Source organism: Muntiacus reevesi, chromosome 13, assembly GCF_963930625.1.
Source record: "Muntiacus reevesi chromosome 13, mMunRee1.1, whole genome shotgun sequence".
NCBI lineage: Eukaryota > Metazoa > Chordata > Mammalia > Artiodactyla > Cervidae > Muntiacus > Muntiacus reevesi.
In genome coordinates, this window is record NC_089261.1 from 11,408,822 (window position 1) to 11,436,108 (window position 27,287).

At 37.2% G+C, this 27,287-nt stretch overlaps 1 protein-coding gene across 1 annotated transcript in view; it reads right to left on the bottom strand.

The window, feature by feature from the left end:
* NAA25 (N-alpha-acetyltransferase 25, NatB auxiliary subunit) overlaps positions 1–27,287 on the bottom strand; it is a 62,689-nt gene that overhangs the window by 11,328 nt on the left and 24,074 nt on the right. Inside the window, exons 10-20 of the mRNA XM_065904200.1 lie at positions 26,413–26,582; positions 24,183–24,295; positions 16,845–17,052; positions 15,643–15,732; positions 11,418–11,598; positions 10,661–10,760; positions 5,797–5,948; positions 5,145–5,270; positions 2,751–2,994; positions 1,966–2,089; positions 742–807 (exon numbers count right to left, since the gene is read on the bottom strand). Of these exons, the coding sequence (XP_065760272.1) occupies positions 742–807; positions 1,966–2,089; positions 2,751–2,994; positions 5,145–5,270; positions 5,797–5,948; positions 10,661–10,760; positions 11,418–11,598; positions 15,643–15,732; positions 16,845–17,052; positions 24,183–24,295; positions 26,413–26,582 (1,574 nt within the window). The remainder of the gene's footprint in view (positions 1–741; positions 808–1,965; positions 2,090–2,750; positions 2,995–5,144; positions 5,271–5,796; positions 5,949–10,660; positions 10,761–11,417; positions 11,599–15,642; positions 15,733–16,844; positions 17,053–24,182; positions 24,296–26,412; positions 26,583–27,287) is intronic.

Genomic DNA, 27,287 nt, shown 5'->3' on the forward strand with positions numbered 1-27,287 from the left:
GAAGCCCTATGTTCTTTACCAATTTCATTGCTAGGAATTTAACCCCAAGGAAATACTCAAATAAGTACCCAAACAATTATGTCCCAAGATATTTATTTCAGCATTGTTACACATAATATACTATGTACTCAGGGTATATAAATAAAACCAGTACATGGATACAATATTATGGAATATTATGCAGCTCTTAAAACAAATGGGGTGTGGATATAACTGACATGGTAAGAGGTCCAAGATAACAAAAAATAAAGCCAGAAAAGCATGCATTATATCTTTCCCTATATATTTTTTTTTTTTAAATCACTACTATGTATTTCCATATGCATATGTATGACTGTGCACATTTCTAGAAATACAGACTGCAGAATGTCAACAGCACCTACTTACCTCAGCGGGAATGTGACTGGTAAAGGGGAAAAGACCACACCCATTTGTGTACTGTAGTATTTACAAAAAGTGTCTACTATTTTTGTAAACAAAACTTTTTAGTTTTTTTTGTTTTGGAACATACCATGTATATGTGGGATCTCGGTTCCCCAACCAGAGACTGAACCCACATCCCCTGCATTGAAAGCATGTCGTCTTAACCACCAGAACACAAGGGAAATAGAAACAAGTCTTTAAAAACACCAAAAGTGTACATTATTATTTTTCAAAATCTCTTGCAAGTTTCCATTAAAAAATGAGCTACTGTCACAGATAATCAGATACAATATGGGAATCCACAGTTAGAACACTTACCTTTTAATTGTTCTAGTAAAGACTTAAGACTATTCTCTACTCGCTCTTGGATCTCCACTGTATCCTCTAAAATTGAAAAACAATGAAAAACTTTCAATTCATTTTTTAAAGTAAGATAAGCAAAACCAACACCTGAAAGCATAGGCAAGGACATTTTCTTTTCTCTTAAGCCCCACCAGCACCTAAATTCCATTACTGAAAGATGAAGGACAGGAAAAGGAAGGAGAAAAGGAAAAGAAAGGTATTATTAATCACCTTTCCACCAAAAGCACTATCTAAAATTCTCTAGGAGGACTAAAAATTTATGTGTTTTAAATACATTAAATGACAGAATTGACAAACCTTATGATTTGGGAAAAATAAAACAGAAAGAAAAATACATGCTCTATAAGGCATTTGTGATTCTCACTGGGTAGACAGCTTAGGAAAAAAGAATATGTCTTCTCTACAAAGTTTAGGCCTTCATTTTTAAGTAAAAAATTCAATCTGATACAAATGAACCTATTTATAAAACAGAAATAGACTCACAGACATAGAAAACTAATGATTATCAAAGAGGAAAGGAAGTGGAGGAGGGATAAATTACAAGTTTGGGATTAGCAGATACAAACTACCGTTTACAAAATGGATAAATGACAAGGTCCAACTGTATAGCAAAGGCAACTATATTCAATATCTTATCATAAACCCTAATAGAAAAGAATATGAAAATATATACAGATATAACTGAATCACTTTGCTGTACACCAGAAATTAACATAACATTATAAATCAATGATACTTTGAATTTTTAAAAAATTTTTAAATAAATGAATGAGTGAATGCAAAGAATTCAATTTGAAATCCAATGATATGTCAACAAACCAAGGATTTCTTCAACTTTTGGACCTAAAAAATGATTTTAAATATGGAATGGACTTAAAAAAGAAGAAAAGGGATTGATTGGTATCTAGAGAGGTGCCTAACCAGGGAGAGTGGGGGAGAGGGGAAGGTGGGGGGGTGGGTAGAGAAAATAAAATATGGAAAAGACTTAAATTTCTAAAACATTACTTGAAAACTGTTAATGGATTTTCTTGTATATCAAACCAGATGTTCCTGAACAGCTTCCAGCTTCCATCTTTGCCAAACTTTTCCAAATATGTGAGGTTATAGGTATTTTGTTGCATTCACTAAGTTTTCAGTGACAAAGATGCTGTAAATATACTCATGCAAGTATACACTTACCTAAACCATTGATGTCCAGCTCATAAATATCACCAACAAGATAAAAAGAGCTGGTCTGACACTGAGAACAGCCAGAATTTAAAAATCCAGCCATTCTGGTAGGTACAGGACCAAGGAAAGGATACTGGAAAGGAGAAAAAGTGATGTTCTTTAAATCCACTGAAATTTCAATTCATAAAATACAAAATGAGAAAACAAGGAACAGTAACTACTGGATAAAAATCTATCTCCATGATTAAGTTACAAAGCACTGATCTGCAAGCTAGTAATAACCAAATCATTACGGTGAAAACAAAAACACTGTATTAATTTCTTGGTAGGTATTAAAAGTTAATCATCACAAAAAAACCTATTCTGCTTTTCCTCACTATCCAAGTTGGATACTGAGGAAGCCTTTGCAATTCACCAAGTTTAAAAAGTTTTATCTTTTTCCTGTAGATACCATAAACTGGGACAAAATACTGTTCTTTACTACTCATGCATAAGTGCTAAGTCACTTTAGTTGTGTCCAATTCTTTGCAACCTCATGGACTGTAGCCCACCAGGCTCCCCTGTCCATGGGATTCTCCAGGCAAGAATACTGGAGTGGGTTGCCATGCCCTCTTCCAGGAGGTCTTCCCGAACAAGGGATCAAACCTATGTCTCTTGTGTCTCCTGTATTGGCAGGCAGATTCTTTACTACTAGCGCCACCTGGGAAGCCCACATTACTACTCGCCCAACCCCAATTCCTATTTTCAAAAAGACAGTCACAGATTTTTGCAGCTTTAATTGTAAATAATGATACCTGAATGTCCTTCTCAATAAATCGCTTTCCCGTCTCCAGGGCCACCTCCAGCTGTTGAAGGAGCAAACGGAGAATATCAATCCGGGAGGATACTCCATTCTCAGTGGTCTTCTCTGAGTTCTTTGGCCCAACAGAGTGGTTAAGACTTGGAAGTCCACTGATTAGCCTCAACGTTAAGGAACGGATTCTTAACCACATTGTCTCCTCCTCCAGGGAAAGTTTCTTATGTTCTTCAGAAACATCCCTTAAAAAGAAACATTCCCAAACCATCCATTTTATTCATGTCAACTTTAAATCTTTTAAAGTTCACTTTCATTAGTCAAAGATGACTTTGAACAGTCCCTCCTTTCATTTAATAGCTGAATGATCTTGGACAAACCAAAGCAGTCCAAGTCACCATCCTGGCATCCATAAAATGGAAAGATAACCTATCTAACAAGTCATTTTCCCCTTACGTGAAACTGGTTTTTCTGATGATAAAATATGTTAATATAAAAAATTCAAACAACACATATAAAAAATATTAAAAAATGGAAAGAAAATGGGCCCCAATAACCCAAGAATCCACAATATTAACATGTTTGGAATAGATCTTTTCATACTTTTACAATACAGATGTACAAAAAATGAACTACAAATATTTATATATTTTAAATAAAATGTGTTCACAGTAGTGTTTATACTATTTTGTAAACTGCATTTTTTTGTGACAGCGTGTACAAAAAAGAGTTAACATAGTAAGCCTGGGGCTATTATCTTTATTTAGAAAGGCCTGCCTGCAGTGGTTGGCCCCTGGCTAAGGCCTGGGAACGTGGTGTGCCAACCATTCCCTAAACAATAAGAGTGGCTCACTGTGCCTAGACTGTTTATACAATCATGTGGTTTAGGGTGAACAGCGCTTTCCTTCTGGGAGTCTGAAATGTTGGTACATGCTACATAGTGGGTGCCTAACAACCAGCTGATAAAAACCTAGGGCACCAAGTCTTTAACGGGTTTCTCTGGGCAGAAATACTGCACACATGTTACTTCATTTTTCACTGCTCGAGAAAGGAGCATGCCCAGCGTGCTCCTTCACAGGAGGGAGAGAACACTGGAAGTCTGTGCACAGGGTCCTCCACAAACTCCACCTGAATCTCTTTCCCTCGCTGGTTCTGTCACATATCCTTTCTTTTGTTACAAAAGACCTTAGCTCTGGGTCCAACTACATGCAGAGTCCCACGAGTTCTGGCAAATCACTGAATCACAGCATATTCAGAACTACCTTATGTACATGTCTCTGCAACTTCTTAGTTTCCACTTTCCTAGAAGTGAAAGTGAAAGTCACTCAGTCATGCCTTGCAATACAATCCATGGAATTCTCCAGGCCAGAATACTGGAGTGGGTAGTCTTTCCCTTCTCCAAGGGATCTTCCCAACCCAGGGATCAAACCCAGGGATCGAACTCAGGTCTCCCACATTGCAGGTGAATTCTTTACCAGCTGACCCACAAGTTGGTACACAGTCTTTTCAATCTTGATATGTATCACTAAAATTCCCTATAGGAAAAGTTACATAAAGTTTTACTGCCATGTAAATGCACAATAGTCATTCACCCATAACCTTGCTGAGAACAAAAGTTAATCTTTTTTTTTATCCAATAGGTTAAATCTTTATATGATAGGTTAAAATATGAATATAAAGTTCATTTCTTTGAAATTCCTGTTAAACCCTTTGCCCCACGTGTTTTCTCAGTTATCTGCTTCTTATTGATTTATTGAGTTCTCTGTATATATGAAAGATATTAATATATATGAAGAAAGTTACTAATTTACCAGATACCTCTAGAACTTGTTAACAAATTTACTTCTATATAGCAGGTTAATATTCACAGGGGTCAAATCCTTTGTTTCCAGATCTGATACAATGCTAAGGAAGGCTTTCCCAACTTTTTAAAAATATTTTTTATATTTACTTCTAAAATTTCTAGGTTTTAACATAAAATCTTCAATACATTTCTAACTTGTTTTCATGTATGGTGTGAAAGAGGAACTTTTAGGTTAGCTGGTAATTTCAGCATAGGAGTGAGGTTTATTTGCTTCCTTTGGCTTACCTGTATTTTCTGATCCCTATAATATACATGATATTATATGACAATAATTATATTTTATATATAATATATATATATATAACTCTTAAATTCATTCTAATTCTTTTTTTTTTTGGATTCAGCTTGCTAATGTTTTATTGAGTGTTTTTACATCTGTATTCATAGAGGATATTGATACCTAGTTTTTTGTTTTAATTATTTATTTTAATTGGAGGCTAATTACTTTACAATACTGTGGTGGTTTTTGCCATACATTAACATCATCCTAATTTTTTAAAAATAAATTTCTTGGGGTTAAATTCCAGTTACCTGTCTTTTGGATCCCAGCTAAAGAAAACATTTAAGTCTCTGTTGTCTCGCAAGGCTTCCCATGGAATGTCATCTTCTTCTGGCCGAAGATTCATTGACTTTATACTTTCTGCTAAGCTGGTTGATCTGGGATATAGAAATTTTATTTAAGTATTATTCAATAGTGAAACAGCCAAGAAAACATGCTAACCAGGACTTTGTTCTACTAGAAAGAGAGAAAAGGAAAGAGTGAAGGAAGGCTTTACTATTAAGAAGTAAAAGCTCATGTAACATGAAATAGAACCAAGCACTGATCATATTGGCCTGCTACACAGCCAAAGAAAGGTATCTGGAAGCCTAACCAAAATAAAATTCATCAGCATTAATTCCCCAAATCTCATGTCTGTGGGATATGGGGAACCTTGTAACACAACATGGACCAGGGATAATGACCATGGCCCACTTGGCTTCTGTGTGGAACCTGGGATGGTGCTGCCAGTACTCCATCACTCCCCATGACAGGCACTTTCTCCTTACTTCCCTTTTCCCTCCTACTCCCCCCACCTCATTTTCCTTTAGCTTAAGCCCGCTAATGACACCCATGAGCCCATTAATGGCTCTCAGCATCTGATCTAACCCCTTAGTTCCTTATTAGCTCTCATGTAATACTTACATATTTGCTTCAAGTAGAAGGTCTAACAACATCCGCTCAGTACGGACTTGTGCAAAATGAAGAGAATTATTCAGCCTGTTCCTAAAAGCGATAAACTCTGGGATCTTCTCAAATGCACCATATTTGTAAGCTTGAATAATATATTCTGAGGTCTGGGAAAGGAAAGACATCACCTTGGTATAAATATTTCACGTATCAGGCAATGAAGACAAACCTTGCCAGACAAAACAAAACATTGAAACTAAAATTAAGATGTTGAACCTCATCTTGAAAGTTTTTGGTCACCAAGCAGAATATCAGCTTTTAAAAATGTTATTTTTCTTCTATCATATACTGGAGTTAAATGTCTTCTTCACTAGTATTATTACTAATAATACTTAGCCGCTGCTACCACCACACAGACTTCCTCCTAGGAGTATGCCTTTCATTTCAACAGGACTGAAAGTCTTGTTATACACATCAGTCAAAATATTGATTAGTGCCATAGTGGAAGGAATGTTACTCCATATTTTTCTGCATCTAAGATACACTTTCTTTTATACCAAAACACCAGTATAACATAACCATCCCACTACCATCAGAAGTAAAAATGACAGGCTGCCTCTTGGTTTTGTTTATTTCTGAATAAACACAGGACATACGTGTATTGGATCAAGATAGAATTCCCCAAAGACCTATAAAAATTCATATCATAATCCATTCTGAAGACAGAAAATTCAAAAACCAGGTTACCAGTCCATCCAAACTACTATGCTAGAAATTCCATAAACAGGTAAATAAAGGGAACACTTAACATTTGTGCTTTAATTAGATTAATACATATATACAGACGAAACATGAACAGAGGCAAGATAAAGAATACTAAACAGAAATTCTGGCACAACAGAAGGAAATCTCAGGGAAGAACTTCATGGGTATGGGCCTATGCCATCAGGATCAGAAATCAGAAGGGCACCCTTTCGGGCTAAAGAAAGTATTAAGCTCAAAGCTGATGTCTGCCCCAAAGATCCTTTACAGAAAAAGTAGTCTTTTTGCACAGCCTCAGTCAGCTCTGTCCCCATCTCCATTATGACCAAGTAATTTGCCCAATAGGAAAATAGGCCAATAGTCAACAACATACCCTCTGATACACAGCCTCGCAGGGTTCATTTCAGGCCGCGGGATTGCGCCACGGGCGCTAATTCAACTGCATTCGATGCGGCTTTTAAACCCCCATGGGACACCTCGGCGAGCTGTTTGCCTGCAGTATCTGGAGAAATTAAAGACGGACGGACACAAGAAAATTAAAAAGATTACTTGTGATCCTGCAGGTTTAAAGAAGGACTATCTGAAGAAGCTCAAGTGTACCTTCTAGCCTGGTTAAGGGACAGTGATACTCCCAACCAAGGGGAGGCCAGGGTACCCTCAACACGTATGCCTATCCAAAGGCCTCCTGGCTTGGAAAACACAGCAAGGTTTAACGTCGGCCCTTGCAATAGGACCTTATAGTCTGGGGGGGTACCGAGGAGGGCAGGAAAAGGCAGCTGGTTAGGAACATATGATCCAGAGACTAATCAGGACAGAAATTTTATTCTGGTGATTCCAATCAAATTTATTAATTACAGTTGCAAAATACACTGTGATTAAAGGAAAGACTTCAGCCTTAACGAGGGCAGAGGAAGTTTTTAATTCCTGAGTGGGCCATGGAGCACCACTTTAAAAACAAAGGCAAGAGAATAAGGGGCCACAGAAAGGGAGCGCAGCCCTCTGACTGCCTGAACACAATGCGAGCGCTCTGGCTTCTGTTTCTGAGATAGTCGTACTTTAACACTGCAGTGCCGCGTCACCGCAGGGCCGGGAGGGGCCGGGGCAGCTTCCAACAGGACAGAGGCTGAGCAAGCCCTGGCTGGGAAGCAACAAGGCCTCACTGGAACTGCAGGCAAAACTGGAAGCCACGGGTAAAGACTTCCGAGTATCACAGAATGCTGTCTGTACCCATTTCTATTCATTTATGCACCAATGAGGCTATTTGGATCCCATATGGATGCCTGAAATGAACCCTGGTCACTGTGAAAATTAGCAGAATATTAATACATGGACATCAAATCCCTGAATAATGATTTGTGGATACCTAAAACAGAGACTTTTAAAGGCAATTTTTTTTTCAAGTATGAACATGTACGTTACTTCTGGAGATATGTGAATATAAGCTCTTAATTCCTGTATTATAAAAATCTACTCCAAATAAGATGACGGCAGACAATGACCTTTCCAAAAAGAAAATCCCTATGTAGATTTCCAAACAGAACTTTCAATCCCACAGCACAAAGCCTTACAAAGATTTTTCAGGATTTTAAGGAGTAGGTGTTCTTTCTTTTTTTGTTGTTCTACCAGTTTCTTGCTACCAACCCATCTCCCTCCACCCTCGTGCACACACGATCAGTCATGTAATCCCGTGGACTTCAGCCCGCCAGACTCCTCTGTCCATGGATTTTTCCAGGCAAGAATACTGGAGTGGGTTGCCATTTCCTTCTCCGAGTAGGTGTTCTTTCAAAGAACAAATTGGGAACTGAAATAAATCAGTCACTCAAGCAAAAAATCATCTGGGGATACCAAAAACTACTGAGCATAAAAGATGTAGAACACAGAACTTTAGCTTTCCAGAGAGGTATTTCTAATACTGTCAGGAGGTTTAACACAGACAGTACAACACTACAACCATGACCCTTCTTAGCTTCAAACTCCTAAAGGGAACGGCCCACACTACAGTCTCCATTCTCCTTTTCTGGGACTTGGCCTAGGCACTCCACTTTAAGGTGTTTGCTGTACTGTGCCTTGCTTTTATCCCCAGGACCTAGTCCTCACCCTCTCCTCCCCCTCAGTTATATACTTTAATGTGATCAAATAGCTGTTTTCCTAGTTAGTAATAACACAAATAAATTTCAAGCAGAGTTCTAGTCCCAGATTCATAAATGCTTTACTTCTATCATCTTCAGCATCTCATGCTTTCAGGTGAATTAGTCACTCCTGCCACACATGACCATCAGGAAAATATCAAAGATACCAAAAGCCACTGAGGACAATATGCTCTCTGAAACCACTCCTGGAGATTTCCTTTCCCTATTACAGTACTTTCAGTTGGGTTGTTTTGTTTTATGTTTGCTTGTTTTGAAAACAATACCAGGTAAAATATATTTTGGGGAGAAAAAATATTAAAGCTTAATTTTTATTAGTGTAAAATAATGTGTCTTTATTGATCAATCCATGAACAATATAGTTCCTCCAGAATGCTGGATATTTGAAAACTGGAGGAAAACCAAACTCCAGACTTGGATTAATCCCTTAATTAATCCCCCACTCCCACATCAAAGCTATTTGAGAAACAAAACTTTAAAAAGGATTCTTCAGGATATCAAATGTTTATTAACCTTTCCCTTAGAAACACAGTAATGACAGTCAGAATAATGAGATTTGAAATACACTCTTCTTTCGAGTCTTTCCTCAGGTGGTGAAACAAAGAATGGCAAGCACAGACACTTGCAGACACAGTGAAAACGCACTGATTTCTAATCTGACTGGGAGATTTCAGAACCAAGGCCTAGAGACTCCATTCTAACCCTAAAGCTAGGCCAGCAGCTTCTGAACAATATGTTTAAGTGCAGGTGCCCACTTGCGTCCCTCCCCACTCAGAAGTTAGGGCACAGAATGAGATCTGAACAGACATGATCACTGTTGGGAAGTGGAGTCATGGGGGAGAGGGACAGAGCTTAAAAGCCAACTGACAATGCAAAGATCACCACTCTGTGCTACACCAGCCCTCTAGGCCATGCCTTGAAGTGTAGCAGAATTTAATTATCACAAGCTAAGAGAAACAAACCTATATTCCAGGGGTCAGAAATGCTTCTGTCCTGTCCCGGCTTTCTATTTAACAGACACATGAAGAATTTCAGATGAAAGATAAGTAGGCACAGCAGTCATAGTTACAAAAGGGCTTTTAAAAAAATCCTCATGACCACTGGCCAAGAAGAACCTCAGAAACCAGCTTCCTTGTTGCTGCTTCTTAGTTGTTGTTAGACCATGAAAATGGAACACTATGGGCAGACACCAGGCATGGCCAAATTCCAGGTGATGAGCCTTAGAAGCACACGAGAAGCAAGCAAGTAGTGACCACTGCAGAGGCATGTCTTTTCTCCACGTATGCTCCTGAGTGGTTCTGCATACTTCGATTTTAATAGAGACCATATGGCTTTCCCACAAAAACTTCTGCTTAACTGACAAGTGAAGACAATATTTGCTTGCAGTGAAAAATATGGTGCAAATCCCATCCTTTCATTATGGCACATAAAAACTCTATCCTATTTATTATCACTTTAAAATACAAATTATTGACTTAAGTTTCTTAAAATGTCCTTCAAATGGTCAATTTTATAATTTTAAGAAAAGGTAAGTGTACTCTGCGATAAAGAGCACAGTTGTCATAAACTTCAGAAACCCATAAAAGTAACAGAGAACAAATGCTATTATAAAATCATATTTGGCATCCCAGGCTATAAACTCTTACGGGCTATTTAGTATACCCTTAGAAAGTCTCTTAGAGATTAAAAGACAGACCTAATAGGCACTTCCTATTCTGTTAATAACCAGTTTTGAAATGCACTTGCAAGGATTCTATTAAACACACCTGTTCTAACAACCACGAGTAACTCTCTACCTGTGCCTAACAGCCTCTGGCCAGAAGGTATGGCCTAAGGCCCGGCAAGTACAGCACGGTGCACCTTCACGTGTGCGTTTGTGACTTGAAGGAAGACGCTCTCTGGATCATGTGCATTCAGTGGACCAAGACAACATTAAAAAAAAAAAGAAAGAAATTTTTTTTTTCACTTACATCTTTCTGGTTGGAGTGGAAAAACCTGAGTGCGAAGTTACACGATTGGGATGCAGCAGCATACTGACCTAGGGATTCGGCATATCGGGTCAAAAGATAACTAGGTTGGAAGGAAAAAAAAAAATGTTATACCTATCCACCTCTAGTATCAAATATTACACTTCAAATTACTACCCACCTCTAGTATCAAATACTACACTTCAAATTATTCAAATAGCTAGGCATAAGAAAAGTTTAAAAAATTCTGCCAAAGAAATGATGTAATTCACAGAATCAAATTTTTTTAAAAAAACAGCAAAGTTAATTCAGTTTTATAAAATGCTGTCTTCCTAAAACAGCTCTATGGGACATGGAGAAAATACCCCTGACTCACCACAAAGAACAATCAAAATACAAATTCAAAGGATCTCTGAGATCAAAGCATAATGTAGAAGTCTCAACCTCAACTGCAAGGCAGAGGTAGACTTCAAAATAATGTGTGCTAAGGAAAAAGAGTTCAAAGTACATTAACTGTTCTTTTGAATCTGAGGAAAAAATTTTTTAACCATTTCTAAATTGTACAAATTTAAAATTATCACAAAACGCTGAAAGATATAAAAATCTCCTTTGCAATGGGTCATAACAGGTGATTATTTAATCTACAAAACATAATACTAGGAACAACGTTTCTGCTAAAATTAAAATACTAGAGTTCCATGTATGAGGACCCCACCCTGCTGTAGCTGGCTGCTCATTATTCAGAGTATATACTACCAACCCAATGGTGTCATGCTGGATATGCTTAGCATCAAGGCTGGAGTACAGATCCACCACTGGTTCAAACGCCCCCAGCATACAGTAGATTCGAACAAGCAGCAATTTGAATTGAGCATTGGAAGGGCTGTGAGTTAGTCCCTCTTCCAACAAAGTCAGGGCCTGCCACACAGCGGTCTCATCACCTAGAACCAAAATATAATAGCATTATCCAGTTTTTGACAGCAAATGGGGGTTCTCAAAAGTAAAAAACAAAAACTTAGTGACGTCATCCCCTCCACTATTTTAAGGATTAGGCTGGGTGGCACAGAACAAATTTTAGATACACACCTGAAAGCAAAATAGGGAATTTCCCTGAATAGACAGTCCCTCAGTAGTTACCTCAGTTCTTAACTGAGGTAAGATCTGCAAAAATGACGCAACTTTAAATTGCTGGGTCTTAAAGAGAAGTTTGGAATCTCACAGAATCCTAGATTCTGAGAAGAGATGGACTTTGAAGGAGAACTGGAATCCACCAACCTTCCCAGTACAGGGGTTTCTCTATAAAACCCCAGACAGATGCTTTCTCTAGACATCATTTTTCTTCCACATGTAACTCTACTAATAGGATGTCAACTAATATTTGAAAAAAAAAATTGTCCTCTAATAATTAAACTAAAATGATACACTTTTTCTGGAGTACCAAAATTCAAAAAGTTATACACATCAATATTCTTAACAGGTAAGTAATTTCTCTTTTATGAAATTATCTAAAGAAAATAATATGAAATGCAGATAAAGTTTTACATACAAGGACATCCATTGTATTAATAAGAGAGGAATAATAAACTATTAGTTATACCCACACAGGGGAATATCATACAGCCATTTGACATTAACAAGGAATTTTTGATAGCAAAAAAAAAAAAACAACAACAAAAAACAATTAAACAGTAATGACCAGTAAAACATACAGAATTCAAATGAGTATGAAGAGTTCATCTCAAGTATATAGAGCATTCACAAAGAGAGAAAGAAATATGCAAAAATGTTAGTGTCTTTAGGAAGCTGGAAAACTGAGATTAAAATATACCATTTTCCAGCTACTTTTGTTTAGGAAAAAAACATCTAAAATGAAAAGCTTCAAGCACTGAGCTTTTGAGATTATGCTTTATATGCTTTTTTTCCCAAGAGAAAAGAAACAAAATATAACCCAAAATTGGGGTTTTTAAATAAAAATCATCTATAATCCTACCCAAACTATGTAAACTATCCAAGACCTACTCAAACTACCACTATGATTAATGTATTGCTTTTGCTATAATTACTTTTACACAGTAGTAATCACAGCATACATCCAATTTTGTGTTTTCTCATGCTGCTAACTGGTCTTTACAATCATAATTTTATTTAATTCAACACTCAGTGACCTAAACTCTGCAGTAACACTAGATATAAGACCCAGAGATAAGAGTCATAGGTGGTTGCTGGCCTCAACAAGTTCAGAATTGAGCAGAAGAGACAGTTGGACAATTACAGATAAATTTTTTAAACCCAATGATATTCAAGGATAACCATAACAGAGTTTTTTTTTTTTTAACTTCTCAATGATCTCTTTTAAGTGGAAACAAAATTTCAAAGTAAATAGCAAAAAAAACAGGTTTAATTTACACTTCTGAACTATTACACCCAACATTATGAAGACATTTATCATCCTATTTTATTTTGCAAAGTTTAGAATATAACTGCAACTCTATAAAATTCTTCACCAAATCAAATAACATCAAGGGTTGATGAGGATTTTGGGGACAAAATTTTTCTAATTAAATTTTATAATATAACAAAAGGTTAAAAAAACAGTATACAATACACTAAGTTCTGAGGATATAATGTATAGCATGGTGACTATAGTTAACAACACTATATTGTTTATTTGAAAGTTGCTAAGAGAGTAGATGCTCATCACAACAGGAGTAGCTATGTGAGGTGATGAACTTTAACTAAACTCACTGTGGTAATCACTTTGCAACACATTATCATATAGTATACCTTAAAGTAACACAATGTAACATATCTATTATATCGCAGTAAAACTGGGGGGGGGGGATTATATCCTTCAGGCCTCATTTCATTTGTGTAGCAGAATCATAAAGAGTCTTTACTGAATCTGTTACAATATTGCTTCTATTTTTATGCTTTGGTTTCTCTGGTCCCATGCATGTGGAATCTTAGCTCCCTGACTAGGAATCCAACCTGCATCCCTACATTAGGTGAAGTCTTAATCACTGGACCACCAGAGAAGTCCCTGAATAAGTGTTTGAGAGCATCATCAATTTAATCTTAAAGTGCTCTTCTTAATCCTTTCACATTCAAATCAGTCTCTCTAGACATCCTCCCAATTTTCTGTACATTTCTTTTTTTTTTTTATTTAATCTATTTATGTATTTGACTGTGCCAGGTCTTAGTTGTGGCATGCAGGATCTTTGGTCTTGGTTATGGTATGTAGGACCTTCTAGTTGCGGCATGTGGGATCTAGTTCCTTGACCAGGGATGGAACCCGGTCCCCTGCATTGGGAACGTGGAGTCTTAGCCATTGGGCCACCAGGGAAGTCCCTCTATAACATTTCTAATTTTATCAGATCCACCTTGAACAATGACCATGTCTACAACTGGAACATTCAGAATCACTTCCGTTGACTTCAAGAAACCAAAAAAAAGAAAAAGGAAAAAGAATAAAACGAAAATCCTAAAAAAAAAGAAAGAAACCTTGCATCTATAATATCTGTAACTTCCCATGTATTTGCACTGTATGATTTTTTGACAACCTACCTTATTTCTCTGCCCTGTATTTCCCTTATCTGTAAAACTATAACAATTTTAACTGTATTGTTAACAAGGTTTAAAATTAGCTAATTCATTTAAAGTACTTTCAAGTGCCTGATGATCAACAAGTGTCAAGTGTTATTATTATTATATGGTCAGATATCTTGCTCCAAAACCAAGAGATTAGCAAAACCATGTCATTATGAGCAAGAACAGATGCTATGAATAAGTGGGGAAGGGTATCTGAGTAGAGACCAAATTACTAAGTAATCAGTTCATTATGGTTTTTACATTAAGATGATTTTTACAACTCTATGCAACCTCCTGAATCTGGGGCTCCTGATAGCAAGTACTCTGATGAAAAGAATTTCATCCCCGCCTCCAGTAGAACACACAGTATAACAAGCAGCATCATATGGGTATATACAATGTCCTACAAAAGTTCAGAAAGGGCATAAAATCTGCAATGAGGAAAGGGGTGACATCAAGACAGGCTTGTCAGAGGCACTCTTTGAGTAAAAGTTAGACGAAGGAGGTGAGACAGTTATTTCAAAGAGAGGCAACGTGATGTTCAGTGACAGAAACAGCAACAACAAAAAAGTAGATTTAGGGCTTTAAGTACTTAAGAATCTGGAGATGTAGGCAAAAGCTAGATTAGAGAGCATTGTAAACCATCCTAACAAGGCTGACCTTTATCCTCAAGAAAACAGGGCATCTCTGAAGGATTTTGAGCATGAGGAGGACATCAAAATTGAGTGCTTGGTGAAATGACCCACAAGAACAGGGTTGTGTCTGCACATACCATTGTCTCCCCAGCCCTGTTTCTTCTGTAGTTTATTTTCATTAATAATAATGCAATAAGTACCTATTTTTTCTCAAAAACTGCTAATAAGAGAAAATGTCAGAGCATGAGACCTAAAGAAAAGGCTGAACCATCTGCTGAATCGTCCTTCTCTTGCTCAATGATTCATGGTATTTCCTTTACCAGGTAGCCTATTTTTGTCTTAAATGGGTTACTCTGAACTATATTCCAAAAAAAAGTATACGTCTGTATGTAATTTTAAATGAACAAAAACAGTTATTTCATTCCATAGATTCATACATCTATCTCTAAATCAGTTTCTCTGCATTTTAATTATTGTAACTTTGCAATAGGCTGTTTACTCACTATTCAGAAACATTTTAAAACAGAACAGATATCCACTAATTTAAGATTATCCTGAATATACAGAGGATACTTGGAGACTTGGGTTCTTCTAGAAGCACCCTGGAGAAAGGCAAGAAGAAAATCCTAAAAGCATAAATCAAAGTCTCGGATTATGTAATTAGTCTAAGGATTTATAATCAATAAAAACAAAGAGTATGCTTAAAAAAAAAAAACAAAGAGTAAAAATAAATAAAGTTAAACTGAAATCACTGCTTTTTACCTGTTTCTCTCCATACATCAATAAGCACATGGACAGCTAGGAGACAGTAATAGTCTGAAAATTGCAATTCGGTTTTCAAACAGGATTTCCCTATAGGGGGAAAAAAATCGTATCTGTATTTTAAGATTTGTTCAATGATTATTATCCACAAAGAGTTATGTAAAGCAAGAAAACGACAGCAGGAAGAAGGGTAAAAGAAACTATTAAGAATGGAGTAAATACCAGAAGAAAATATAAGCCATGAATTAAAAGTCAAAAAAAGGTGAGACTACACTCAGCTGGAGCAAAAGGCTTTCAGAACAGAGGTGGTACTCCAAATAGGCCTAAAGGAGAGCAGCAAGATGTGAAAGGTTTCAAGTAAAGAGAAGAACAGACATCAAGAGCTATGTACAACTAATGTAAAATGCTCATTACATCACCTAATTTTTTAGAATACAGTTAGAGAAATACTAACATCATCCACTTTTTATCACACATATCTAAGCAATTTGAACATCATCTACTTCTAAACTAAATATATACCTTACAATTTACAACATTCTTTTTGTTCATTTACATGCTGCTGCTAAGTCACGTCAGTCGTATCCGACTCTGTGCAACCCCATAGATGGCAGCCCACCAGGCTCCGCCGTTCCTGGGATTCTCCAGGCAAGAACACTGGAGTGGGTTGCCATTTCCTTCTCCAGTGCATGAAGGTGAAAAGTAAAAGTGAAGTCGCTCAGTTGTATCTGACCCTTAGCGACCCCATGGACTGCAGCCCACCAGGCTCCTCCATCCATGGGACCCTCCAGGCAAGAGTACTGGAGTGGGTCACCAGTGCTTTCTCCGGTTCATTTACATAGTCTATATATTAAGAATATTAAGGCCTACAAAGAAGAAAATTTGACAATTATCATAAACTCTGCAATTCATCTGAGTCCCAATGTAATGAAAATTTGGCTCGCCAGCTCAGGAAGAATATGGCTATCTGGGGCCTATTAAAATTTTTTAAAACTCCAAGCTTAAGAAAGGCTTTGCATTTTATTACTTGGATAGTGTTCCCACTTGATAAAATATTTTTCTTGCCAAAAGCATTAAAACAGTGTGCTATGAGTAATTAGCCTCCAATTAAACAAAAAAGTATACAGACATTTTAAAAAAAAACCTGACTTCTAAGTCTTAGCAGAGCAGGGAACTACTGAACACTTTGAAAGGTTGCTCACCAAATTCCAGGCCGTGCTGGTACCTTAACATCAGCTCTCTGACCACACCCAGCTTCTGGCTCTTATCCATCGTGTGGTACAAGCCGAGTAGCCTCGTCAGCTGCACCACACACAAATGGCGCTGCAGAGCTCTGATGTCGGCAGGCAGCGCCAACTTATCCTCTGTTGGTGTTGACAAGGGAACCACTCCAAGTAACTGATTAATAAACTGCAAAGTTGAAAGAAAAAAAAAAAGTACAGGTCTCAAAATAGAACTCATCTTTAGTAGGTCACAATTAACAAATACCAAAATGGTCTAGAAAAAGACATCAAGGAGAAATACAAATTAAAACTCCATTTTCTATCTACCAAAATTGCCAACAAAACCCTTCTAAGAGCACACATGCTGGTGAGACTCCAGTGAGACAGGCGCGTGTGAAATAGTCACTGCTTGGTCAAAAGTGTTAATGCGAACACCATGCAGTATAGGCACTAAGAGATGAAAGAACTGTGAAAACATTTCTTAAATTACAACACATTAACATAATGTACAATGTAGTAATGAAAAAGTTTATTTAGGAAGACTGTAAAAAAGAACAATTACCCTAAAACAAATACTCTATTATACTACAAATAAATCCTTAAAGGAAACATTATACACTGAAGGGAATGTCAATAGCCTCAAATTGTTTTTTTGATTAAAGCTTTAATTTTGAGATAATTATAGATTTGCATGAAGTTGTAAGAAATAACACAGATCCTGCTACCCTTCACGCAGTTTTTCCAATGGTAACATCTTTTTTTTTTTTTGGCCACACTGTGTGACATGCAACATTTTAGTTCCCTGACCAGGTATCAAACCTGTGGTCCCCTGCAGTGGAATCAGAGTCCTAACCATTGGATTAGGAAATTCCATCCCTATGGTAACATCTTGTATTAAAATGTTTAATTCTCTAAATATGGAATAAATTTTTTAAAATGTGAGTTCCACAATCAGTTCAGTTGCAATACTGGCAAAAGTGAGTTAGAAGACTTAACTGGAAGGGACCCCTACACTGCAGTCAGGGTGCCTGATTACACGTCACACATGCTTGGATGCTATACTTTGCAGCTGTCAGGATGTGAGAGAATGCTTGAGCAGCACAAGCCTGGGGTTCTAAGAGGTGTTTATGAAAGAGAAATGCAGTCAAGGGGTCACTATATTTTGTGTCTTCCCTATATTTTCTGATCCAAAATTAATACATTTTAAAGAAAAAAAAAGTTCCAACTACACATTTATTAAACACAGGCTATTTTCACTCCCTTCCAAGATCCTATGAAGACAACAGTGAAGAACAAAAAAGGACTCATAAGGATTAAGAACATGTGAAATGGAAGAGATGACAGCGAGTAAAAAGCATTAACAAGATTTCAAAAGATAAAATGCACAAGGGCAGGCGGTAGGTAATAACCAATGTATGGGGTCAAGAATCCAGCAGTATGCAACAGGGAGACCACCAATAAGCAGCAAGCCTCTTCTAGCTGCGGAGCCTTGGAAGACTCAGAAATTAAAGGCAGGAAGTATGTCTGAAAGCTGAAGTGCTGGTGGAACTTCAACAGGAGAATCTGCTAAATTCTAAAAAGTTAGATCCCTCCCAAGGTCACTGAGTGAATTCCTAAACCCAGCAGAAGTCAGGGTTTTCCTTCATCCCCAGGAGAAGCTGAACCAGAGACACTGTAGACTCAAGGGGAGACAGGAACAGATCTGTTAACCTCACATTTCAGACAACCCCCTAAGAGGAGTTTCAAATGTTCATGGTTCTGTCAGACTGACTGGGGTGAAATGAACAAAAAACAAAAACAAGAAAGAAAGTTGTGTAAAAAAGCTATTATCTCCATATATAAAGTGGCTCAGCTGTGATTATTTAGTCATAAAAATATAAACACTGAATAATGACTATACTGTATTGAGGGGAAAGTATGTAAGGGAAGAAGTAGGATGTTAGAAATGAAATTATTGCTTTCCACAGTAGGATCCCATGGACAGAGGAGTGTGGTGGGCTACAATCCATGGCGTTGCAAAGAATTGGACATGACTTAGCAACTAAACACACACAGACAATAGGATACCAATAAATGAAGACTGTAACTATAAAAATAAAGAACTATATGAGTGTAAAATTTTAACAAAAGAAACAGTTAAGAGTTGAAAGTAATTTGTCTGCACAGAGCCAGAACTAGGGCTGGAGAAGGCAAAGAGCTGCAATTGTTTTTCAAGATAAGCCTTGTAGTACCATTTGACTTCAATTTTATACATGTAATTTTTAGATACAAATAAAAATTAAAATTCCTAGTCATCATGCAGTTTCACATCTGTCATAACTTTGCTTCAATTTCTCTACAACTGTATGAATTTTAACTTTATTATGATCAGATAACCACATCTGTAACAAAAACTCTGTGGCATTAGTTTTTATGTTTTTGATTAAATGCCCAAATAATTTTTATTGCCAGCTCTTCCATTCTTGTAAGTCATTTTATATTTCTTGTAAACCATTTTATATATCTAGTTATGTTTATTATTAAGGCCTTCCAACAGGTTTTGTCATAAAACAATATGCTCATTCTCTGTTCTCGTCTTTACAGTTTTACTGCTATACAAAAAGCTTCTTTAAAAACTGGAACTATTTTATTGTTAACTTAAAATCCCAGGACAAAGTAAACAAAATATAAAAATGTCACCAGGGGCGAGACACTTTGGGATAACTGAACTGTATGGTCCATTCTCAGGGGCCAGTCCCATTTTAGAACGTGTCTCCTAATTCAGTGGGACAGCAGTTCTCAGTGTGAACCTTACTTGGAGAGTCCACAATCCTCTAACAAACATACTGCTGAGTGGCAGAATTTTTAGCTACTGAAGTCATCCTACATTTAAAAAGTTGTGGCAGCAAAATTGCCCCTCTCAATTAAAAAGTTTACACAGGGCTACAAAACTCACTGCAATAGCTTTCAACCCTTTGTCTCACTAAACAATGACCACCTCAACACTGCTAGTATTTCGCTATTTCTAGAGGGTTCTTCCCAGTAGATTACTATATGGGGTCACAGAGGTGACCTAAGATTTTATGTCGATAAAGTAGAGCTTCTGGTTCTAAAGCGGTGCTAGCTAACTTGTATGAATCTCAGCGTACTGAGATGTAAGCATCCTCTAATGCACCCCCATCATCTGATGCCTAATTTACAAGATGGCAAAAGCACTACGAAGCTTGGTCAGCTGTTCCCTACTGCAGCACTCAGCACACAACACGGGAGCCACTGACGGAACAAACCTCTCTCCCCCACAAGGTTCTATTTTCTGCTTTAATCCCTCCAGTAGCATGAAACTCACACGCTGCGTTTTTAGAGAACTGGGACTATAAAAAAGATCTTTTTCTCACTGAGCCAAATTCTTGATTCCCTGCAAAAACTTCTTGCTGGTCCCTGTTCTTATTCCTCTTCTACAGGAAAGCTTTTCGAATTAGGAGAAATAAAGGACTGTCAGCACCAGACCAAACATCTCTCTTCCAATCAACCGTTTCTCAAAGGTTTTCAAGTGTAACCCAGAACCTTCTTTTCTGGATCTATTACAATTTATCTAGAAAACTTCTAAAGCTTAGTCTGAGCTTAACAGCACTCCAAGAACAACCTTTTCCAAACCAAAGTGAATGGTGGCAGTCGTTTCAGAATCCCGCAGAGAACACTGGCTGCTCAGCAGCGTGGGGAAGCGCCGCTGCATCTGCCCTGGCTGCGGAACCTCGAGCCCGCCAGCACCCGGAGCGCAGGCGGACGACGGGCGCGGCCACGAGACAAGCGCTGCGGTCATCACCGCCGCACGCCCAGAGCTCCCCTCCGTCCACAGGGGTGACAGAGGCTTTCTGGGAGGACACATGGTGGGAGCCCTGTGACAGGAAGACTTCCAACCTCCACTAATTAAGAGCTTTTCATAAGTGAAGCTGACCAAAGGTCACAGACTTTCTCGATAGACACCAGTATTTCTTTATATAGTGCTCTATCCTACCTTGGCACACTGTTCTTCCAACCGGTAGAGTACCCAACTGCCCACTACCCAAGGATGCTCGGGGCTAAATGCTTAAAAACCTTTAATATGCAAGAAGGTATGAAATTCTCATTAATGGGTGAATAATCTGAGCCAACACATGTTGCTGTGGATGAGGAGTCTAAAGATAAGGTTCGCCACTTCAGCATGTAATTGATTCACACTGATTTAATCACATGCAAAAAACCCTGATAGTTGACAATTAACTACAATATGGTACCCAGGCTTAGATCCCTGAAGAGATAAAGGACACTAATGGAAGAGCTACAGAAATACAAATAAAGTCTAAAGGCCAATTAACAGTAATGTATCAGTTTAGTTCTGACAAATGTACCACTGTTTTTAAGATGTTAACATTGGGGAAAGCTGGGTGAAGGGTATAGTGTAACTTTCTTTACTATATTTACAACTTTCCTATAAATGTGGTTATTCCAAAATTAAGGGGTTTTTTCCTTTAATTTTATTGAAGTATAGTTGCTACAATATTGTATTAGTCTCAGAGTCCACATATAAGTGATATATTTGTCTTTGACTTAATTTGTTTAGTATGATAATCTCTAGGTCCATCTATGCTGCAAATGGCAACACTTCATTCTTTTTTATAGCTAATATCTCATTTCATGTGTGTTTTATAGCTAATATCTCGTTTCATGTGTGTGTATGTTTATGATGTATGTATGTAAGGGCTTCCCTGGTGGTGCAATAGTAAAGAATCCACCTGCCAATGCAGGAGATGGGAGTTCAATCCCTGGGTTGGAAGATGCCCTGGAGAAGGAAATGGCAACCCACTCTAGTATTCTTGCCTGGGAAATCCCATGGACAGAGGAGGCTGGTGGGCTACAGTCCATAGGGGTGCAAAAGAGTCGACGTGACTTAGCAACTAAACAATGTAAGTATATATGTGTGTGCATATAGACATAGATATACACGTACCATATCTTCTTAACACATCATATGCTGATGAATACTTAGGTTGCTTTCTTGTCTTTACTACTATAAACAGTGCTGCTATGAACACTGGGGTGCATGTTATCTTTTCAAATTAGAGTTTTCATCTTTTCTGGCTATATGCCCAGGAGTAGGATTGCTGGATCACACGGTAGTTCTATTTTCAATTATTTAAGGAACTTCCATACTGTTTTCCACAGTGGCTGCACAAATTTACACCCCCACTAACAGTATAGGAGGGTTCCTTTTTCTCCATACCCTCTCTAGCATTTATTATTTGCAGACTTTTTTTTCTTTTGCAGACTTTTTGTTGAAGGCCATTCTGATTGGTATGAGGTGATACTTCACTGTAGCTTTGATTTGCATTTCTCTAATAATTAGTGATGTTGTATATCTTTTCATGTGCCTGTTGGCCAACTGCATGTCTTCTTCAGAGAAATGTCTATTTGGGTTTCAAGGTTCATTTTTTAAAAATCCCTAAGATTTGAGTTCCAGACTGCTTCAGCAAGAATAAATCATGATTTGACAAAATCAGCAATTAACTGCTACACTTTTGAAAAATCAGAGACAAGACATTAAAAGGAAAGTTCACTGGACTTCATCAAACTTTAAAATTTTAAAGTATGGGAATTTCCTGGTGGTCCAGTGGCTAAGACTCAGTGCTTTCACTGCTGAGGTTTGACCCCCAGATAGGGAGCTAAGATCCTGCAAGTCCCATGACATGGGAAAAAACACAACTTTGCTCTGCAAAGGATCCTGTTAAGAGGATGAAAAGACAAGATATAGTCTGGGAAAAAATATTTGAAATCACGTATCTGACAAAGGACTTATATCCAGAATATCTAAAGAATTCTCAAAACTCAACAGTAAAAAATCCCTGGTGGCTCAGACGGTAAAGCATCTGCCTACAATGCAGGAGACGTGGGTTTGATCCCTGGGTTGGGAAGATCCCCTGGAGAAGGAAATGGCAACCCACTCCAGTACTCTTGCCTGGAAAATCTCATGGACAGAGGAACCTAGTAGGCTATAATCCATGGGGTCACAAAGAGTCAGACACGACTGAGCGACTTCAACAGTAAAAAAAAAAAAAAAATCAATTAGGAAATGAGCAAGAGATAATAACACACATTTCACTGAGGAGAAAATACAGATGGCAAACCAGTACATGAAAAAATGTTTAACAATATTAACCATTAGGGAAATGCACATTAAAACCATAATGAAACATCACTACATATTTACTAGAATGGTAAAAATAAAAAACTGAGATAACACCTAATGTTGATGAGGATGCTGAAAAACCAGATGACTCATACATAGCTAACAGGAATTTAAAAGACCTAGTCACTGTGGAAAAGTTCGGCCTTGTCTTTAAAAAGCTAAACTTGCAGCTACCGTAAGACCCCACAGCTGAACTCGTGCGCATTTTCCTCAGAGAAATGAAGACTTAGGTTCACATAAAAAACCTGCATGCAAATGTTCACAGCAGCTCTATTTGTAATAGCCTAAAACCAGAGACACCCACATGTTCTTCAACAAGTTAAAGAAACTTGTGGCACATCCACATCAAGGAATATTATTCAGAATAATACTGCTGTACCAGCAATGAACATGGTACATGTAACAACACAGATGAACTCCAGGGAATTACACTGAGTAAAGAAAGTTATACATAATATGATTCCATTATATAACATTCTTAAAATGATAAGATTGTGGAAAAAGAAAACATATTAGCAGTTGCTAAGGGAGAGGGATGGGTAAAGGAGGAGATACAGGGAGGTGGCTGTGGGCAGAAAAGGGCAGGCAGCACAGTGGGGCACTGTGGTGGCAGAACTACTATGCATCTTGTCTACATAGTGGCCACATGAATCCACATGCACTACACACACTAAATACACACACACAAACACACCACACATATACACACAAATGAATGCACGTAAAACTGGCGAAATCTGAATGAGGTCAGTGGATTTTATCAATGCCAATTTCCTAATTATGGTATTACACCAGTTATGCTAGATCTCACCATTAGGCAAAATGGGTTAAAGACATACAGATCTCTCCGTATTATTTCTCTTACAACTGCATTTCTCTCTCTATACACACACACACACACATACACACACAGAGAACAGGAGAATTCAATTACCTACCAGGGGCTTATTCTTTACAAGAAATTATGCCTTAAATCGGATAGCACCTAGACTACTTGGCTTGATAGAGCAATATCTTGATAATCTCATGCTCACTACTTTCAGCCATTTTAGAAAAGAAATATGAAATCTTAATTAGTTACAATAAATACAGGTAACTAACAGAACCCTACTTACTTTTGTACACTGTGTAGCAGGCAAGAGGTCAACAAACACCTTGAGGTCTGTGAAACAACAAGGTTTATCCCCAAACTTTTTAAAATACTGGAACATTAATTCCTCTGGATCACCTAAGAGAGAGGAGGGTAAAATATCACTAAATAATACATGGACTAAAGAAATTTCTAATTTAAGTGATAAGTCTGATTTGAGAAACATTTATTTCAAGTAAATGAAAATTTTGCTTCAATGAGAATGAGGATGACAATGAGGGCCGGAAGATGGCTTGCTCGTTTAAAAATAAACGAATACTGGAAAAGGAAGTGGAATCTTACCAACTCAGTTATTACACTGAGGAAATGTGAAGTTTTGCATTCAAATGAAGTTTAAATAGTTAAAAAGTTTTCATTAAAGTTTAAATACTTGAGTCTATATGCAAGCATTAAACAAACATGCTTTTCTCCAGTTCTTGAACTACTTAACAAATATTAAATAAATGTTAACTGAATGAAAGATAATGTTTGTTAACAGGCACACCAACAGAAGAGAAAGTCGATGGGAAGAGCCATGGGCCAATAACTCCCAAGTCACAATGTAAAATTTAAACCTGGGTATGCAGAAAGCTGCCAGCTCATTTTATTTTTCCTCAAATTAAAAATAAAAATAATAAAAGTAGAGTGCTCTCAAACTGAACTAGACTTAGGAAGCAGAGACTTTTACCAAGATCTCTGTAAGATTTCAGGTCTCAGTTCCTTCTCTGTTCTAGGAACAGAGATCCCACAGCTTTAATCAAATTCTCACAGGTCTCTGTGATCCAAAAGAGACTAAGAATCACTCACTGGTAAGAAAAAGACAAAAACTTCTTCTGTGTGTGGAGATTAGACAAATCCAATTTCTAAGATTCAGGTGGGTGAGAGGGAAGAGGAAGATAGGGAATGAATATAATAGCAAGTGTGAAAGCAGATCCAAATAGTTTTCCTTCCAGCTTTGGAAAGAAAGCAATTTTTTTTTGGCTGCACCATGCAGCTTGTGGGATCCTACTTCCTCAACTTGGGATTAAACCCAGGTCCCCTGCAGTGGAAGCACAGAGTCCTAACCACTGGACCACCAGGGAAATCTGAAAAAATCCAATTCTTTGAAATATATTTTAACAATATTTTGCTGAAAGTCACGTGAAAAATTTTCATTTGCAATTCATGAATAAACACAAACTATAGTGACTGAGGTAGACGCAAAGAAAGAAGCCAACATGGAATTCAAAACTGGCTGTGAATAATCGACATACAGAATGACAGAGATAGCCAGTTAATTTTAGAATAAACTGCAGAGAACACTGATTACATGATTAGAAGGGACAGAGATGTTCTAGGATAGGTTTTAGGTGTTGAGAAGTGCTCGTCATCTGAAGACAACTGGTCCCTAAAAAAACACTCTTAATCAAGTTAATGAGAACCAAATTTCTATAATGATGAATGAGGGGGGTGGGGGGGAAGGTTCCTTGAAGTTTTATCTTAAAAAAAAAAAAAGAAACTGAAAATGTTTTTAAAGTTCACGATCCTAAACCTAACAAAATTTAGGATATAATTAAAACTAAAGCTAATTCTAATTCTTAATATGAGCTGATTTGGGCTGGGAATAGGGCTTTTTCCCCATCAAACTGTGAAATAGTACAATATGACCACATTCACATCTTGTGCAGTAAACTCAACAAGAACCATTTTACAAAAACATCTAAGTGCTTCATCAAATTTCCTGAAGGTCTCTCTTAATACTCTACTATCCAAATCATTCTTTTGTCCCATCTTGTCATTATCCTTATAAATTTTCTCCTCAACTGTTAACTGCTCTAACTTGGCCAGAAGTTATTTTGTCAATAGTTTTGTGAGTGCTTAGAACAGATTTTCAAGAAATTCATTCATTCATTTATTGAAATTCTGGAATTTTTACAGAACTAGCTATTTTACTTTGAAATTGATTTTGATATTATTGTTAGGTCAGCAAGAGAATGCCTGACAAAGACTCTGATGGCATAGAGAGAAATGTTAAAGTTACGCCAAGTTGCATGTGTGACTGAGGCCTAATTTTATTAGTGATCCACTCATCAGTAAGTCTTTTCAGGTTATGAAGACATTTGCTTCGCAAAACACAGCTTCATCACTGTAGGCCTCAGAGAGCAGACACTGCCCTCGGCTACTGAGTGTGTCCCTATCCCTCCTCCATGGTCCCAGATACTATTACAGCTTCTCACCCAGCTTGTACTCATCATTAAAACCTTGACGTCGTAAACGTCTAATCAGCTCCAGTTTAGCTAGATGTGGTCCTCGGAGATGGCGAGAATTTTTAGATTCTTCTGTTATCCGATCTTCTATAAACCTCACAGCTTCTTCTGCAGAATAATGTACTTCTCCTTCTAAAGAGCTGGGTATAAACACATAAAAAAGGTATTTTGTGCCTCTGTTGTTTTGTGCCAAAACTCACAAGTCAAGCCAACTGATATCAAGAAACAAATTAAAAATAAAAAGTATCTGATAACAATAAAACAATACAAATGAGAATAAAAGCTGTGAGCATATTCTGACGGTTAATATGACACATGATTCCTCCCAGTTCTGGCATCTGATTATTACAGAGACTAACCACCTCTACTGTTTTCTTAAAAAAACATTATTTATATATTTTGCATATATGAAATATTACCTAATTAAAAATATAAGTAAATTTTAGTGCTAAGAAAATGAGGCTGAGAAAAATTAGAGACTTAGCTAATATTATAAAGTAAGCATCAGTTCATAATTGGCTATCATGAATCCTATTTCCTTATTCACTTTTTTAAAAGATCCTATTTATGAATACTGTCTGTAATAGCCCCCAAAACAGCAATCAGTAACAATACAAGTACCCATCAACAGAAGGCAGATTAAATGAATTTTATACATTTCTAAAATGGAGTTCTCTTAAGTCACTAAAAAGAATTGATCAAATCTGTGTTTATTATATATGGAAAGACGCCCAAGATACATTTTAAGGTGGGAGAATACCAAGTTGTAAATCATTACATCTAAAACAATTTCATTTTTATGTTAAATAAGAATAGCTATGTTAGTATATGCATAATATAAATAA